The sequence below is a fragment of the Mustelus asterias genome, chromosome 12 (genome assembly GCF_964213995.1).
Source record: "Mustelus asterias chromosome 12, sMusAst1.hap1.1, whole genome shotgun sequence".
Classification (NCBI taxonomy): Eukaryota; Metazoa; Chordata; class Chondrichthyes; order Carcharhiniformes; family Triakidae; genus Mustelus; species Mustelus asterias.
The window spans coordinates 28,130,623-28,148,733 of NC_135812.1; the positions used below are offsets into that span (position 1 = coordinate 28,130,623).

At 43.5% G+C, this 18,111-nt stretch overlaps 1 protein-coding gene across 2 annotated transcripts in view; it reads right to left on the minus strand.

Annotated features, from left to right (window-relative positions):
- Positions 1–18,111, minus strand: part of dhrs11a (dehydrogenase/reductase 11a) — a 99,995-nt gene that overhangs the window by 27,703 nt on the left and 54,181 nt on the right. For both annotated transcript variants that reach the window (XM_078224972.1, XM_078224973.1), the window contains exon 2: positions 12,305–12,514. In XM_078224972.1, coding sequence (XP_078081098.1) covers positions 12,305–12,514 — 210 coding nt within the window. The remainder of the gene's footprint in view (positions 1–12,304; positions 12,515–18,111) is intronic.

Consider the following 18,111-nt stretch of genomic DNA (forward strand, 5'->3'; position numbering starts at 1 on the left):
TTTCCAGCGCTTCCACATCCTTCTTGTAGTGAGGTGACCAGAACTGCACACACTATTCCAAATGTGGTCTCACCAAGGTCCTGTACAGTTGCAGCATAACCCCACGGCTCAAACTCCAACCCCCTGTTAATAAAAGCTAACACACTATAGGCCTTCTTCACAGCGCTATCCACTTGAGTGGCAACCTTCAGAGATCTGTGAACATAAACCATTTGTTAACCAACTACATACATATCCAAGGTACTTCCCTGCATGGGTACTGTCTCCTTCCAAGCTCTATTCTACTCAATTTACTATCTGACTCTCTATGTGGGTTGTATTGTTCTCTAGCCTCACATTAACCCTTGACCTGCTAAACACCCTCATCCTCCAAATGAAAAGTTAATATGCTATGTGGCCCAATGGCCAACAGCCTGTATCACAGGCCCAATGGACAATTTGACACTCTAAATTAAACTGCTACAGCAAATAGCACCCTGCAGCAAGGATCACTGGGAACCCAGACAGGTCAAGGACAGAAAGAAATAGAGGCAAAAAAAGCAGGGCAGGACAGGGCATACCCCAGGATCAGAATATTGGAAAGACGTGACCCTGACCACACTTGGTGATTTGTGTATTTCCTGGTGTTGGCCAGACTCTCTGGCACCTTGGGTTCCTGCCACAACCTTACTTGTAAGGGGCCAAGTGGAACATGCATTCCTGGCAATGGTCACCCAGGATGCCTCTAGCGTTCTCGGGAAAAAAAAGGGATTTGCAACCTCATTGGGTGCCGAGACCTCCACCCAGTGGCCCCACTGGCTGGAAGCCAGGGAATCTTCCAGAAAGACACAGAGGAAGGGAATAAGAGGTGGCACATAGAGACCGCTAGCATGACCCGCAGCAAAGAAGACTACAGACAAGACTCGGTGGCAAGCCAGAGACAATGAAAGAGGGCATACAAGAATCACCTTCAAAGACGAGGACCCCGAGATGTCAGAGGCTCAGAGAATTGGACCCATGGCTTGGTCAAGTTCAGCAAGAAGTCTCACAACACCAGGTTAAAGTCCAACAGGTTTATTTGGTAGCACAAGCTTTCAGAGTGCTGCTCCTTCTGCATTTCTTTCAGTATTTTATCCAACTTTGGTACCCCTGTGCATTTTCACATAGGATTTCCTCATCTCCCTTCAGGCTTTGGAGCCTTTCTCCATCACTAGATTCAGGAGAACTTTGGAACTGTTCATCCGGTTTCCCTTCTCCACGCACTCAGTGATTTTCATAACTATCCCTGTTTCCATCGACTCCCCCGTCTCCATGATGGTGCATGGAGAAGGGAAACCAGATGAACAGTTCCAAAGTTCTCCTGAATCTGGTGATGGAGAAAGGCTCCGAAGCCTGAAGGGAGATGAGGAAATCCTATGTGAAAATGCACATGGGTACCAAAGTTGGATAAAATACTGAAAGAAATGCAGAAGAAGCGACACTCCAAAAGCTTGTGCTACCAAATAAACCTGTTGGACTTTAACCTGGTGTTGAGAGACTTCTTACTGTGTTCACCCCAGTCCAACGCCGGCATCTCCACATCTTGGTCAAGTTCATCAGCACGGGAAGTATTATAATCTTAGGCAAATAAGATTAACATAATTTGGGAATAGTAACTATGTATTAATATTTAGTGAACTTATTAATAAAATCGGGTTAAACAGCGAACTGAGGTCTTGACCTTTTGTTCATCTCGTAAATAAGGGTATCTGGGTAAAGTATTTGAGATCTACGAATGGGTTGAAGCGTTTGTCCTCATTTCACAGAGAATAGCAAGATAATGCCTCATGGAGTCCAGGATAATATATCAGCATGAATAGAAGATTGCCCAACCAACAAGAAACGGAGAGGCAGGATAAACGAGTCATTTTCAAGTTGGCAAACGAACCACCAGAGTGTCAAAGGGATCAGCACTGAGGCCTCAACTATTTACAATCTACATGAATGACTTGGATGAAGGGACCAAGTGTATTGCAACCAAAGTTTGCTGAACATACAAAAATAGGTAAGTAATTTGAGATGAGAACACAAAAAGTCTCCAAAGGGATATAGATAGGTTAAATAAGTGGACAAAAAAATTGGCAGATGGAAGATTAAGTGGGAGAAATGTAAGGTTGTGCACTGTGGCAAATGAATTGAAAAGCAGAATTTATTTAATGGAGAGAGGCTACAGAATGCTTGGTACAGAGGGATCTGGGTGTCCTTGTAGATGAATCACAAGATGTTTGCATGCAGATAAAGCATGGGCAGATGGAGTGTTGGCCTTCATTGCAAATCAGATGAAGTATAACAGTAGGGATGTCTTGCTACAACGAACATACCTGGAGAACTGCATACGGTTTGGGTTTTCTTATTTACGGAGAGATATACTTGCACTGGAGACAGCTCAGAGTGCATACATACAATTACGCGATTTAAGAAGTGTAGGCTATTCGGCCATTCAAGCCTGCTCCACCAAAGATTCATTAGATTTGTTTGATGAGAGTGATTCATTTAATGTGAGAGCTGTCTTATGAAAAAGATTGAGTCTATACTCCTTGGGGTTTAGTGAGATGATCTTACTGAAACACAAGATTTGGAGGGGGCCTGACAGAGTAGATGCTGAGAGGATGTCTCCTCTCATGGGAGAATCTGTAATAAGCAAAGTTTCAAAATAATGGGTTTCCCATTTAAGGTGGCGATGAGAAGCAATTTCTTCTCTCAGAAGGCTGTAAATCCTTGAAATTCACTATCCAGTGAAGGCTGAGATATAGATCGTATTCAAGGATTTTAAATCTACAAGGAAGTCAAATGTTTATGGGGGTCAGGTGAGAAAGTCGAGTTAAGCCCATAGTCTTATTGAATGGTGGAGCAAATCAAAGGGAAAAACGACCTACTCATGATCCTATTTATCTTCTTACGTTAGAGCAACAGTGCTTAATGAATACAGAGGTAATAGTGGATGCGTTAGTGATTATTTATCAAAACTCGTTGCATTCTGGGGTAGTGCCGGTTGATTGGAAAACGGCTAATGTTACGCCGCTGTTTAAAAAAGGAAGGAGACAAAAGGCGGGTAACTATAGGCCGGTCAGCTTAACGTCTGTAGTAGGGAAAATGCTGGAATCCATTATTAAAGAGGAGATAGCAGGGCATCTGGATAGAAATGGTTCGATCAATCAGACGCAGCATGGATTCATGAGGGGAAAGTCCTGCTTGACGAACATGTTGGATTTTTATGAAGATGTGACTAGGGCGGTTGATGGAGGAGAACCGGTGGATGCGGTGTTTTTGGATTTCCAAAAGGCGTTTGATAAGGTGCCCCATAAAAGGCTGCTGAAGAAGATTAGGGCACACGGAGTTGGGGGTAGTGTGTTAAAGTGGATTGGGGACTGGCTATCCGACAGGAAGCAAAGAGTCGGAATAAATGGGTGTTTTTCCGGTTGGAGGAAGGTAACTAGTGGCGTGCCGCAGGGATCGGTACTCGGGCCGCAACTGTTTACCATTTATATAGATGATCTGGAGGAGGGGACGGAGTGTAGGGTAACGAAGTTTGCAGACGACACAAAGATAAGTGGAAAAGTGAATCGTGTGGAGGACGGAGAAGATCTGCAGAGAGATTTGGACAGGCTGAGTGAGTGGGCGAGGATATGGCAAATGGAGTATAACGTTGAGAAATGCGAGGTTATACACTTTGGAGGAAATAATAACAAATGGGATTACTATCTCAATGGAAACAAATTAAAACATGCTACCGTGCAAAGGGACCTGGGGGTCCTTGTGCATGAGACGCAAAAGCCCAGTCTGCAGGTACAACAGGTGATCAAGAAGGCAAATGGGATGTTGGCCTATATTGCGAGGGGGATAGAATATAAAAGCAGGGATGTCTTGATGCACCTGTACAGGGCATTGGTGAGGCCGCAGCTGGAATACTGTGTGCAGTATTGGCCCCTTATATGAGGAAGGATATATTGGCATTGGAGGGAGTGCAGAGAAGGTTCACCAGGTTGATACCGGAGATGAGGGGTTTGGATTATGAGGAGAGGCTGAGGAGATTGGGTTTGTACTCGTTGGAGTTTAGAAGGATGAGGGGGGATCTTATGGAGACTTATAAGATAATGCGGGGGCTGGATAGGGTGGAGGCGGAGAGATTCTTTCCACTTAGTAAGGAAGTTAAAACTAGAGGACACAGCCTCAAAATAAAGGGGGGTCGGTTTAAGACAGAGTTGAGGAGGAACTTCTTCTCCCAGAGGGTGGTGAATCTCTGGAATTCTCTGCCCACTGAGGTGGTGGAGGCTACCTCGCTGAATATGTTTAAAGCGCGGATGGATGGATTCCTGATCGGTAAGGGAATTAAGGGTTATGGGGATCAGGCGGGTAAGTGGTACTGATCCACGTCAGATCAGCCATGATCTTATTGAATGGCGGGGCAGGCTCGAGGGGCTAGATGGCCTACTCCTGCTCCTATTTCTTATGTTCTTATGTTCTAATACCAAGGCAGCATTAGACAGGGTATGGCATTAGGAGCCTTAGTATAACTGATCAATGACCACGAGTGGAAAACTCTCCAATGGATGGAGTCATAAATGACAGAATTTTCATGATCATTCCCACAAATGCCTGACTTTAGTTTCTTTAAATGTTTCAAATGAAAGTCAAACAATATTAAAGCACCATAACTGGGCTGCATAACGTCGCTCCTTACAACTGGCATAACCCCACTGTACACTGAAACCATGGCAACAGACATCTGCTGCGAAAATTTACAACAATTTTGCTTAAGCACACAGTGGGTACCGAACAGGAATTACAACCCAACAGATGTTTGATCTGTTCACACTGTATTAATCCCAGTTAAAGAATTCAAGCTCCAGCTGCCTACTTAATGAATGTTTTCTGCTCAGATTGCACAATACAATTGTTCAGAATTCAAACTTTATTGCCCCTATTCAATTTGCATTCTAAGGTTTTTATGCCTCTGGATTTTGAGTAGAGAGGAACACCAAGTGTTGAAGAATGTCTAAAGGTCAATTAACAAATAAGCTGAAAGCCATTAAAGGGGAAATGTGTTCTTAATGACTTGTGACATATTCCACAGTTTCAAAATATATATACATATAACAATGTCTCTCTTATGTACCACATTACATTCATAAAGACCAGTTGACATGAGCTGCATGGAAGCAAATTGTATGAAAAATAGGTATTTTGCATCAGGCTTCACTTTAGATGAACAAGTAACATCCCAGATGCAGCTATAAACTGGGGAGGTTATAAAAGGGAGGGAGGGTCTCAGGAAAATTAGAGTCACTAGAGAAGTGGTACTGAGTAAATTGGAGCTGTAGACTAATAAGAGCCGAGGTCCTGATGCACCACCCTAGGGTCTTAAAATAAGTTCACTGAGATAGTTGATGCATTGGTTTTAATTTTCCAAAATTCCTAGATTCAAGGAAGGTCCCATTAGATTGGATAGCAAATGTAACTCAATTATTCAAAAAGGGAGAGACACAGAATACAGGAAAACCTAACATCTGTCATAGGGAATATACTAGAAGCTATTAAAGAAGTTATAATAAGGCATTACATAAGGGGTGGCACAGTGGCGGGCACACTGGTAGCACTGCTGCCTCACAGCACCAGTGACCTGGGTTCGATTCCAGCCTCGGGTCACTGGCTGTGCGGAGTTTGCACGTTCTCCCAGTGTCTGCATAGGTTTCCTCCGGGTGCACCGGTTTCCTCCCATGGTCCAAAGATGTGTGTGTTAGATGGATTGGCCATGCTAAATTGCCCCTTAGTGTCAGGGGACTAGCAAGGGTAAAAGCATAGCGTTACGGGAATAGAGCCTGGGTGGGATTGTGGTCAGTGCAGACGTGGTGGTCCAAATGGCCTCCTGCTGCACTGTAGAGATTCTAAGCTCAAAGTAATCTGGCAGTCAACATGGGTTTTGAAAAAGGAAGTCATGTTTCACCAAGTTATTGGAATTCTTTGAGGAAGTAAACTGCTGTGGATAAAGGGAACCAGTGAATGTACTGTACTTGGATTTCCAGAAGACATTTGATAAAGTGCCACAAAGATTATTGTGAAAAATTAAATAGAGGGTAACATATTGGCATGGATAGAAGATTGGTTGACTAACAGCACACAGATTATTATAGATATTTTTCAGGTTGGCAAAATGCAATGAGTGGTGTGCCACAGGGATCAATGCTGGGGGCATCAATTGTTTAAAGTTTATATAAATGATTTGATATTTATCATTTGATAAAATAAATAGAGAAGTGGTACTGAGTAAATTGGAGCTGCAGACTAATAAGAGCCGAGGTCCTGATGCACCACCCTAGGGTCATAAAATAAGTTCACTGAGATAGTTGGTTTTAATTTTCCAAAATTCCTAGATTCAAGGAAGGTCCCATTAGACTGGATAGCAAATGTAACTCAATTATTCAAAAAAGGAGGGAGACAGAATACAGGAAAACCTAACATCTGTCATAGGGAATATGTTAGAAGTTATTATTAAAGAAGTTATAGTAAGGCACTTATATGAGGGGTGGCACGGGATGGTTGCCACATTTGCTGATGACACAAAGATAGGGAGGAAAGCAAAATGTGACGAATAGAGAAGCTACAAAAAGATATGGATATGTTAAGCGAGTCAAAGTGGGGCAAATATCTGGCAAGTGGATTATAATGTTAGAAAATGAGAAATTGTCCATTTTGGCAGGAAGAATAGGCAGCATACTATCTAAATGGTGAGATTACACAGCCTGAGGTGTAGGGGGATCTGGGTATCCTCGTGCATGAATTAAAAGGCTAGTATGCAGGTACAGCAAGTAATTAAGGAAGGTAAAAGAATGTTATCATTCATTGCGAGGGAATTGAATACAAATGTAGGGCTGTTATGTTTCTGTTGTACAGGGAACTAGCGAGGCCACATTTGGAGTACTATGCACAGTATTGGTCACCTTATTTAAGGAAAGATATAAATGTGTTGGGAGCAGTTCAGAGAAGGCTTACCAGATCAATACTTGGAATGAGTGGGTTGTCTCAGAGGCTAGGCCTGTATCTGCTGGAGTTTAGAAGAGCAAGAGATAACTTGATTGAAACACTAAAGATCATGAGGGGTCTTGACAAGGTGGATGTGGAGAAGATGTTTCCTGTTATGGGGTAATCTAGAACTAAGAGGTCATTGTTTAAAAATGAAGGGTTGCCAATTTAATTGGGAGGAGGCAGCAAAATTCTTTCACTGAGGGTCACAAGTCCTGAAAAGGTTATGGAAGCATAGTCTTTTAATACTTTTAAGGCAAAGGTGGATAGAAGCATGGGTGTGATAGGTTATTGCATGTAGGCAGTGTGTCAATTTGAAGTCATTATCAGGTCAGCCATGATCGTATTAAATGGCAGAGCAGGCTTCAGGGGCAGAATGGTCTATTCCTGCTCCTTGTTTGTAAGTTCATATGAAACATTGCCTGATGCAATATTTGATTTATTGTCACATGTATTAACATAGTGAAAAGTATTGTTTCTTGTGTGCTATACAGACAAAACATACCGTTCATAGAGAAGGAAACGAGAGAGTGTAGAATGTAGTGTTACAGTCATAGCTAGGATGTAGAGAAAGATTAGCTTGAAGCAAGCTAGGTCCATTCAAAAGTCTGACAGCAGCAGGGAAGAAGCTGTTCTTGAGTCGGTTGGTACGTGACCTCAGACTTTTGTATCTTTTTCCTGACGGAAGGTGGTGGAAGAGAGAATGTCCGGGGTGCGTGGGGTCCTTAATTATGCTGGCTGCTTTGCTGAGACAGCTGGAAGTGCAGACAGAGTCAATGGATGGGAGGCTGGTTTGCGTGACAGATTGGGTTACATTCACGACGTTTTGTAGTTCCCTGCGGTCTTGGGCAGAGCAGGGGTCATACCAAGCTAGTCAGCATTTATTGCCCATCCCTAGTTGCCCTTGAGAAGGTGGTGGTGAGCCACCTTCTTGCTGCAGTCCACGTGTTATGGGTTAACCCACAATGCCGTTAGGGAGGGAATGCCAGGATTTTGACCCAGTGACAGAGAAGGAACGGTGATATATTTCCAAGTGTCAGGACAGTGAGTGGCTTGGAGGGGAACTTGCAGGTGGTGATGTTCCCATGTATCTGCTGCCCTTGTCCTTCTAAATGCAAGTGGTCATGGGTTTGGAAGGTGCTGTCTAAGGATCTTTCGTGAATTGCTGCAGTGCATCTTGTAGATAGTACACACTGCTGCTACTGGGTGTCGGTGGTGGAGGGAGTGGATCTTCGTAGATGTGGTGCCAATCAAGCAGGCTGCTCTGTCCTGAATGGTGTCAAACTTCTTGAGTGTTGTTGTAGCTGCAGCCATTGAGGCAAGTGGGGAAGTATTCCATCACACTCCTGACTTGTGCCTTGTAGATAGTGGATAGGCTTTGGGGTGTCAGGAGGTGAGTTACTTGCTGCAGTATTCCTAGCCTCTGACCTGCTCTTGTAGCCACTGTTTTACCTGGCAGTCCAGTTGAGGTTCTAGTCAATGGTAACCCCAAGGATATTGACAGTGGGAGATGCAATCATGGTAACATCATTGAATATCAAGGGGCAGTGGTTAGAGTGTCTCTTATTGGTGATGATCATTGCCTGGCATTTATGTGGCACGAATGTTACTTGCCACTTGTCAGCCCAAGCCTGGATATAGTCCAGATCTTGTTGCATTTGAACATGGACTGCTTTAGTATCCGAGGAGTCACGAATGGTGCTGAACATAGTGCAATCATTGGCAAACATCCCCACTTCTGACCTTATGACTGAGGAAAGGTCATTGATGAAGTAGCTTTAGATGGTTGGGCCTAGCACACTACCTTGAGGGAGTCCTGCAGAGATGGCCTGGAGCTGAGATGACTGACTCTCCACAACCACAACCATCTTCCTATATTCCAAATATGACTCCAACCAGCAGAGAGTTTGCCCCCTGATATCCATTGATTCCAGTTTTGCTAGGGCTCCTTGATGCCACACTCAGTCGAGTGCAGCCTTGGTGTCAAGGGTTGTTGCTCTCACCTCACCTCTGGAATTCACCTCTTTCATCCATGCTTGAACCAAAGCCATATTGAGGTCAGGAGCTGAGTGACCCTGGTGAATCCCAAACTGGGCATCACTCAGCAGATTATTGCTGAGTAGGTGCTGTTTGATAGCACTGCTGATGACCCCTTCCATCATGATCGAGAGCAGACTGACTGGGGGGTAATTGGTCGGGTTGGATGTCTTGCTTTCTGCGTACAGGACATACCTGGGCAATTTTCCACATTGATGGGTAGATGCCAGTGTTGTAACTGTACTGGAAGAGCTTGGCTAGGAGAGTGGCAAGTTCTAGAGCACAAGTCTTCAGCACTATTGCTGGAATGCTTTCAGGGCCCATTGCCTTTGTATTATCCAGTGCCTCCATTCATTTCTTGATATCATGTGGAGTGAATCGAATTGGCTGGAGACTGGCATCTGAGATGCTGGGGAGCACTGGAGGAGGCTGAGATGGATCATCCGCTTGGCAATTCTGGCTGAAGATTGCTGCGTATGCTTCAGCCTCATCTTTTTGCACTCATGTGCTGGGCTCCTCCGTCATGGAGGATGGGGATATTTGTGGAGCCGCCTCCTCCAGTGAGTTGTTTAATTGTCCACCACCATTCATGACTGAACGTGGCAGGACTGCAGAGCTTAGATCTGATCCGTTGGTTGTGGGATCGCTTAGTTCTGTCTATCACTTGCTGCTAATGCCGTTTGGCACGCAAGTCGTCCTGTTTGGTAGTTTCACCATGTTGACACCTCATTTTTAGGTATGCCTGGTGCTGCTCCTGGCATGCCCTCCTGAACTCTCCATTGCCCTCTGCACTCTATTGTTATAACCCTCTCTTCCCTTCTTTCTCAAATGCTTGTCTAGGTTTCCCTTAAATGCATTTATACTATTCGCTTCAACCACTCACCGTGGTTACAGGTTCCACATTCTCACCACTCTTTGGGTAAAGAAGTCTTTTCTGAATTTCTTCTTGGATCTCTTGGTGACTATCTTTTATGGATGTCCTCTTGTTATCCTCTTCCCCACAAGAGGAAGCATTCTATCAAAACCCTTTATTATTTTAAAAGCTGCTATTAGGTCACCACTCAGTAAGCGACACAGCCCGTTAATCCTTTCCTGATAATGTATACCAATGGATTTCTGGTATTGTCTTGTAAATTTTCTTTGCATCTTCTCCAATGTCCTATATTTTTCTCTAAGCAATGTCTAAGCTGGCCATAAAATGAGCAAACCAGACACTGGACTTTATTTCTAGAAAAACAAAATTGAGAGTAGGAAAAGTATGCTAAACCTGTATCAAACCTTGGTCCATAACATAGTAAAACTTCCTACGGTGCTTCACAGGAGCATTATTCAACATTATGGGGGAGGGGTAATATCTCTGAAAAGGGGTGACACTCTTCAGACTGGTTCACCTTTCACTGGTCCTTACCAGCATCCATTTGTGGTTCCAAGTAGTTGCTTGCATGCGACAGCAGATACACCCCAGCAAATCACCTTGAAAGGGAGGCAAAAGCAAGTGAGGCTGCCGATGTGTCGCCCCCTCGCTAAGTTAGAAGCTCTTGTATGGAGATGTGAGCAATTTACTCCAGACATACAAAGCTATACCACTTTCAAATGATCTGTTTGAGGACACTCAAATCAGATGGCAAAACAAGGTTCCTAATACTAAGATTCCCTCCCTGACCATTATGCCTAGCATCCAGATTCTGCTAAAAAGAACTCAGCTAAGGAGAACTCAGCTAAGATGGGCGACATACATTACCAGAATGCCTGCCAAAATTGACAGAAGAGTCCGAAGCCAGAAAACACACTTCAAGGACACCCCTAAAAGTCTCACTGACGAGTTTCAACATCATTGCTGAACAAACTTCAGCTAATCTGGAACATCATGACTAAGGAAATTTGGCATGTCCACTACGACTCTCAACAATTTTTACAGTTGCACCATAGAAAACACCCTTTCCGGTTGTATCACAGCTCGGTATGGCTCTGACCAAGACTGCAAAAAACTACAAAGGGTTGTGAACGCAGCTCAGTCCATCACGAAAAATAGCCTCTCATCCACTGACTCCTTCTACACTTCCAGCTGCCTCGGAAAAGCAGCCAGCATAATCAAGGACCCCTTTCTTCCATCATCTTCTGCTGTGAAAAAGATACAAAAATCTGAGATCACGTACCAACCGACTCAAGAGCAGCTTCTTTCCTGCTGCCACGAGACATTTGAATGGACCTACTATATATTAAGCTGATCTTTATTTTAACTTCCCTAAAACTTGGCAGATGGAGTACAATGTGGGAAAATGTAAACTTGTCCATATCGGGAGGAAGAATAGAAAAGCAACATATTATTTAAATAAAGAGAGATTGCAGCATTCTGCAGTACAGAGGGACCTGGGTACTGGCATGTAAATCGCAAAGTTAGTATGCAGGTACAGCAAGTGATTAAGAAGGCAAAGGGAATGTTGTTGTTTATTGTAAGCTGAATGGAATATAAAAGTAGGAAAGCGTTGGTGAGTACACATCTGGAGTACTGTTTACAATTTTGGTTTCCTTACTTAAGGATGTAATGTAGAAGCAGTTCAGAGAACTGGACTGATTCTTGGGATGAAAGGGTTGTCTTACAAGGGAAGGTTGGACAGTGGAGCCTCTATCCATTGGAGTTCAGAAGAATGGATGGTGATCTTATTGAAACAAGCAAGATTTTGTGAAGGCGTGACAGGTGGAAAATGAGAGGTTGTTTCACCTTATGGGAGAGACTACAACTATGGAACTCAGTTTAAAAAATAAGGCATCTTCCATTTAAGACAGAGACGAGGAGAAATTATTTATTTGGTTGCAGGGACATTGAATGTTTTTAAGGCTATGTTAGGTAGATTCTTGATTGACAAGAGAGGCAAAGGTTATGGGGGTAAATAGGAAAGTAGAATTGAGACCACAGTCAAATCAATCATGATCTTGACAAGTGGGGGAGCAAGCTCGAGGGGCTGAATGGCCAGCTTTTGCTCCTAATTCACATTTCCTATATATCGCATCCATGAGTTTTATTACAATAAGGATTCGGCCATAAAGTGGGGAGGGGTGGTGGCTGCCTTCAATATTATAAGACAATCCTACATCAGGATCACAGGTAAGGAGGATTTTACAATAACAACATGCTAGAGATATTTTTCTCCATCAGAAATGTTGCTCTCAACAACTTTTCAGAGCCAATTCAGTTCCTTTACAACCCTTTTCAGTTATTAACACTCACATCAATCATGTTCCTCCAAAATTCTGTCCTTCCCGATAACAGTGGCTCAGGATGGGCCAAACCGGCATTGTTGATACACACATCCACACCCTGGTGTAGTGTCTTGATGGCAGAAAACATAGAGAGGATCTCTTCCTCGCTGGTTACGTCGCACTTGTATGGGACCAAGGTACCCGTGTAGCCAGCACTCTCACATTCCGCTGCTAGTTTCTGAAAGAAAAAAAATGGTTATGAAAAATTAAGCTTTTGCCCCCTCCCAACCCTTACGCTTTGTTCTATAAATCTGAATGAGAAGGTAGGGAAAGTATTCAAATCTGATTTCCCATTGTCATAAAGACAAAGTAAAGTTAAAAGTTTATTAGTCACAAATAAGCTTACAGTAACACTGCAATGAAGTTACTGTGAAAATCCCCTAGTCGCCACACTCCAGCATCTGTTTGGGTACACAGAGGGAGAATTTAGCATGGTCAATACACCTAACCAGCATGTCTTTCGGACTGTGGGTGGAACTGGTGCACCTGGAGGAAACCCATGCAGACACGGGGAGAACGTGCAAACTCCACACAAGCCACGAATCAAACCCAGGTTCCTGGCACTGAGGCAGCAGTGCTAACCACTGTGCCACCATGCTGCCCAAGACATGTTTTACATCAAATAATGATTTTTAATCCTCTAGCTGCAAACACAAATTGAATTTTTAAAAACCAGACTAAAAAGTGAGCACAGCCAAGGTGGCCAAGATGGCACGTCTTGAGGAACCCAAAGGGAATTACCTCAGAGGAATGCGAGTGAACTACATTCCATAAGACCATAAGACCATAAGACATAGGAGCGGAAATAAGGCCATTCGGCCCATCGAGTCCACTCCACCATTCAATCATGGTTGATTTCAACTCCATTTACCCGCTCTCTCCCCATAGCCCTTAATTCCTCGAGAAATCAAGAATTTATCAATTTCTGTCTTGAAGACGCTCAACGTCTCGGCCTCCACAGCCCTCTGTGGCAATGAATTCCACAGACCCACCACTCTCTGGCTGAAGAAATTTCTCCTCATCTCTGTTCTAAAGTGACTCCCTTTTATTCTAAGGCTGTGCCCCCGCGTCCTAGTCTCCCCTGTTAATGGAAACAACTTCCCTACGTCCATCCTATCTAAGCCGTTCATTATCTTGTAAGTTTCTATCAGATCACCCCTCAACCTCCTAAACTCCAATGAATATAATCCCACGATCCTCAGACGTTCATCGTATGTCAGGCCTACCATTCCTGGGATCATCCGTGTGAATCTCCGCTGGACCCGCTCCAGTGCCAGTATGTCCTTCCTGAGGTGTGGGGCCCAAAATTGCTCACAGTACTCCAAATGGGGCCTAACCAGTGCTTTATAAAGCCTCAGAAGTACATCCCTGCTTTTGTATTCCAAGCCTCTTGAGATAAATGACAACATTACATTTGCTTTCTTAATTACGGACTCAACCTGCAAGTTTACCTTTAGAGAATCCTGGACTAGGACTCCCAAGTCCCTTTGCACTTTAGCATTATGAATTTTGTCACCGTTTAGAAAATAGTCCATGCCTCTATTCTTTTTTCCAAAGTGTACGACCTCGCACTTGCCCACGTTGAATTTCATCAGCCACTTCTTGGACCACTCTCCTAAACTGTCTAAATCTTTCTGCAGCCTCCCCACCTCCTCAATACTACCTGCCCCTCCACCTATCTTTGTATCATCGGCAAACTTGGCCAGAATGCTCCCAGTCCCGTCATCTAGATCGTTAATATATAAAGAGAACAGCTGTGGCCCCAACACTGAACCCTGCGGGACACCACTTGTCACCGGTTGCCATTCTGAGAAAGAACCTTTTATCCCAACTCTCTGCCTTCTGTCTGACAGCCAATCGTCAATCCATGTTAGTACCTTGCCTCGAATACCATGGGCCCTTATTTTACTCAGCAGTCTCCCGTGAGGCACCTTGTCAAAGGCCTTTTGGAAGTCAAGATAGATAACATCCATTGGCTCTCCTTGGTCTAACCTATTTGTTATCTCTTCAAAGAACTCTAACAGGTTTGTCAGGCACGACCTCCCCTTACTAAATCCATGCTGACTTGTCTTAATCCGACCCTGCACTTCCAAGAATTTAGAAATCTCATCCTTAACGATGGATTCTAGAATTTTGCCAACAACTGAGGTTAGGCTAATTGGCCTATAATTTTCCATCTTTTTTCTTGTTCCCTTCTTGAACAGTGGGGTTACAACAGCGATTTTCCAATCCTCTGGGACTTTCCCTGACTCCAGTGACTTTTGAAAGATCATAACTAGCGCCTCCACTATTTCTTCAGCTATCTCCTTTAGAACTCTAGGATGTAGCCCATCTGGGCCCGGAGATTTATCAATTTTCAGACCTTTTAGTTTCTCTAGCACTTTCTCCTTTGTGATGGCAACCATATTCAACTCTGCCCCCTGACTTTCCTGAATTGTTGGGATATTACTCATGTCTTCTACTGTGAAGACTGACGCAAAGTACTTATTAAGTTCCTCAGCTATTTCCTTGTCTCCCATCACTAGATTACCAGCGTCATTTTGGAGCGGCCCAATGTCTACTTTTGCCTCCCGTTTGTTTTTAATGTATTTAAAGAAACTTTTACTATCATTCCTAATGTTACTGGCTAGCCTACCTTCATATTTGATCCTCTCCTTCCTTATTTCTCTCTTTGTTATCCTCTGTTTGTTTTTATAGCCTTCCCAATCTTCTGACTTCCCACTACTCTTTGCCACATTATAGGCTCTCTCTTTTGCCTTGATGCATTCCCTGACTTCCTTTGTCAGCCATGGCTGCCTAATCCCCCCTCTGATAACCTTTCTTTTGTTTGGGATGAACCTCTGCACTGTGTCCTCAATTACTCCCAGAAACTCCTGCCATTGCTGTTCTACTGTCTTTCCCATTAGGCTCTGCTTCCAGTCGATTTTTGTCAGTTCCTCCCTCATGCGCCTGTAATTACCTTTATTTAACTGTAGAACCTTCACATCTGATTCTGCCTTCCTTCTTTCAAATTGCAGACTGAATTCTACCATTCCCTGTTCAATTAACATAACTTTTGGCTAAGATCAAGTGTAGTATGGAGAGGATGCTGCACTTGGTTGAGGTCATTAGGTTACATTGAAGCTTCATATGTTTCATATGAAGCAATTTTTAAAAGCGGCATCTCGGCCTTTTGGCTAAGATGCAAATGAGCCTAAGTCTTGGAGGAGGAACCTCCCCCTTCTCCAATCAGCTTGGCTCATGTAGATCGGGCCCAGGACAGGGTGGTTTGGTCGCTTGCCCTGGCTTGTCAGCCTGGATCGGAAATGTCTCAACTTGTTGAGACTCTGAATTGGATTTGATTTGATTGAATTGGAAAAGTATTAAAAAAAAACTTTTGGCTAAGATCAAGTGTAGTTATGCGGATGCTGCACTTGGTTGAGGTCATTGGGTTGCATTTAAGCTTCATATGTTTCATATGAAGCAATTTTTAAAAGCGGTATCTCGGCCTTTTGGATAAGATGCAAATGAGTTCAAGCCTTGGAAGAGGAATTCTCCGCCTACTCCAATCAGCTTGGCTCATGCAGATCAGGCCCAAGACAGGGTAGCATGACCTGTCTTGTCAGCCTGGATCGGAAATGTCTCAACTTGTTGAGACTATGATTTGGACTTGATTTGATTGAATTGGAAAAGTATTAAAAAAAACTTCCAAATACCTAACTGAGTGGAGACAAACCATCAAACCAAACCACTTGAACAGTGGGACCCTGGCTAAGGGGGAATTCCAAGCCCTGATCCAATCAAGTTATAATTGGAATACATGTTCCTGTTTGAGTTAAGTTGGAGAGGATGGTCACATGACAAACCAATTCTTTGTAGGTTTTCAGTATGTTTTCACAGCAGAAGAGTCCAAGCAGCTGAGGGAGAGATCCTTCTTCTGTCTCTCCACCCAACTTGCCAGCTTTTGGGCCCTCTTTACATGTACAGTAGGGAGAGATTTTAAAGGAACTCAACTCCACTGCTGTATCGAGGTCATCCATCTACGCTTTTAAACTACTTCAACGTTGAGAGTAGAAAACCACACAAAAAGAAAATCAGCAAGCCCATCAGATTAAGCCTGAAGCAAAAGTTACCAAACCACAAGCTGCGAATTCCTTTTAACGTTTATGGATTCTATTTTATCCAACTTATTCTTCCCTGCTCTGTATTTGAGTGTGAGAACTTCAAACATGTGCACCTGAAAGAAGGTGCATAATTTATTATTTTACTTAGATGGGTATAAGAAGAGGTTCACTTTATTAAACTCAAGAAAACCTGTCCGGCTGGTTCCTTTATGACCACAGCCTGTAAACCTTTAAGTACTCATTAAATTGGCAAGTATATCCTTGTCCGAGGCAAAATAAACTTGTCAGATAACTATGACCACTTCTCTCCTGATCATAACACCATTTAGTATGTCACAATCTCTGTTGACCTTGAAGGAAATATTCTTTTAAAATAATGGAAAATTGGGGGGTGCGTAGAGAATCAGCACTAGGAGAGGGTGCGTACAACCCGACTCACTGGTTTCTCAGGCAAGGATTAGCACATAACATGCAATCTGACAAACTTGCAATAAATAATTAAAGTTTGCACCACTTAAAGATAGTTTGTCGTGTGACTGTCCTCTTCAACTTAATTCAAATCCACTGCAGATTGAAGAAGTGAAAGCCTATTCCGTCTACTGGCTTTCTGGGGCCATATGAAGGGGGGTTTGGGCAGTCAGGGAGTAAGGGCCTACAGAATGCATTAGTTCCCAATTCAACAACCTTATTCAGAGAGACTACAGGGCACCTGGCATAGTGTTAGGACAGGAAAACTGTCATAAGGCCATGACCCTTAAGTTAGGGCTGCTACAATAGAGGGAGCTTCAGTCTACATTCAACCTTGTTACATTTGAGCAGGTACTTGATTCTGCCTTTGAATGCTCAAATTGGAAAAACAGTCCAATCACCACCACTAACACCCCTCGCAATGAAGACACAATCAGAAAATAAAAATAGTAAATATCGACAGAAAAGTCTAAATGATGCTGGCTTTGAAATGGATCAGAATTGATCAAAGCTCATGAAAATGTGCCTCAGTAAAGAGGCAGCATCTTCAGAAAAGGAGGCAAGCAGAAAGAGAGATGACAATCAGATGGCCGTTTTGCATGTGATGAGCAAGAACACTTCACGACTAATTTAAGAGCAATAAGCTGCGGATGCAGCAATCTGAAACAAAAACAGAAAACGCTGGAAAATCTCAGCAGGTCTGATAGCATCCGTGAAGAGAAAATAGAGCCAACATTGAGTCAGGATGACACTTAACGACTTAGTCCTTCTCCTGTGCCTTTTAAAGAAAGTTGTGCCGCACAGTGGCAAAGTGATTAGCACTGTTGCCTCACAGTGCAAAGGACCGGGGTTCGATTCCTGGTTTGGGTCACTGTCTGTGTGGAGTCTGCACATTCTCCCTGTGTCCGCGTGGGTTTCCTCTCTCAGTCCAAAGATGTGCAGGTTAGGTGGATTGGCCATGCTAAATTGCCCCTTAGTGTCGGGGGACTAACTAGGGTAAATGCATGGGGTTATGGGGATAAGGCTTGGGTGGGATTGTGGTCGGTGTAGACTCGATGGGCCGAATGGACTCCTTCTGCACTGTAGGATTCTATGATTCTATGAAAATGACACCTTTAGCTAACAAAAATGAGGAAACAAAGATCTGAACCGGATCAATCCTTCATGTTAAGCACTTATAAATTTCCACTTTCATGCTGTCCAG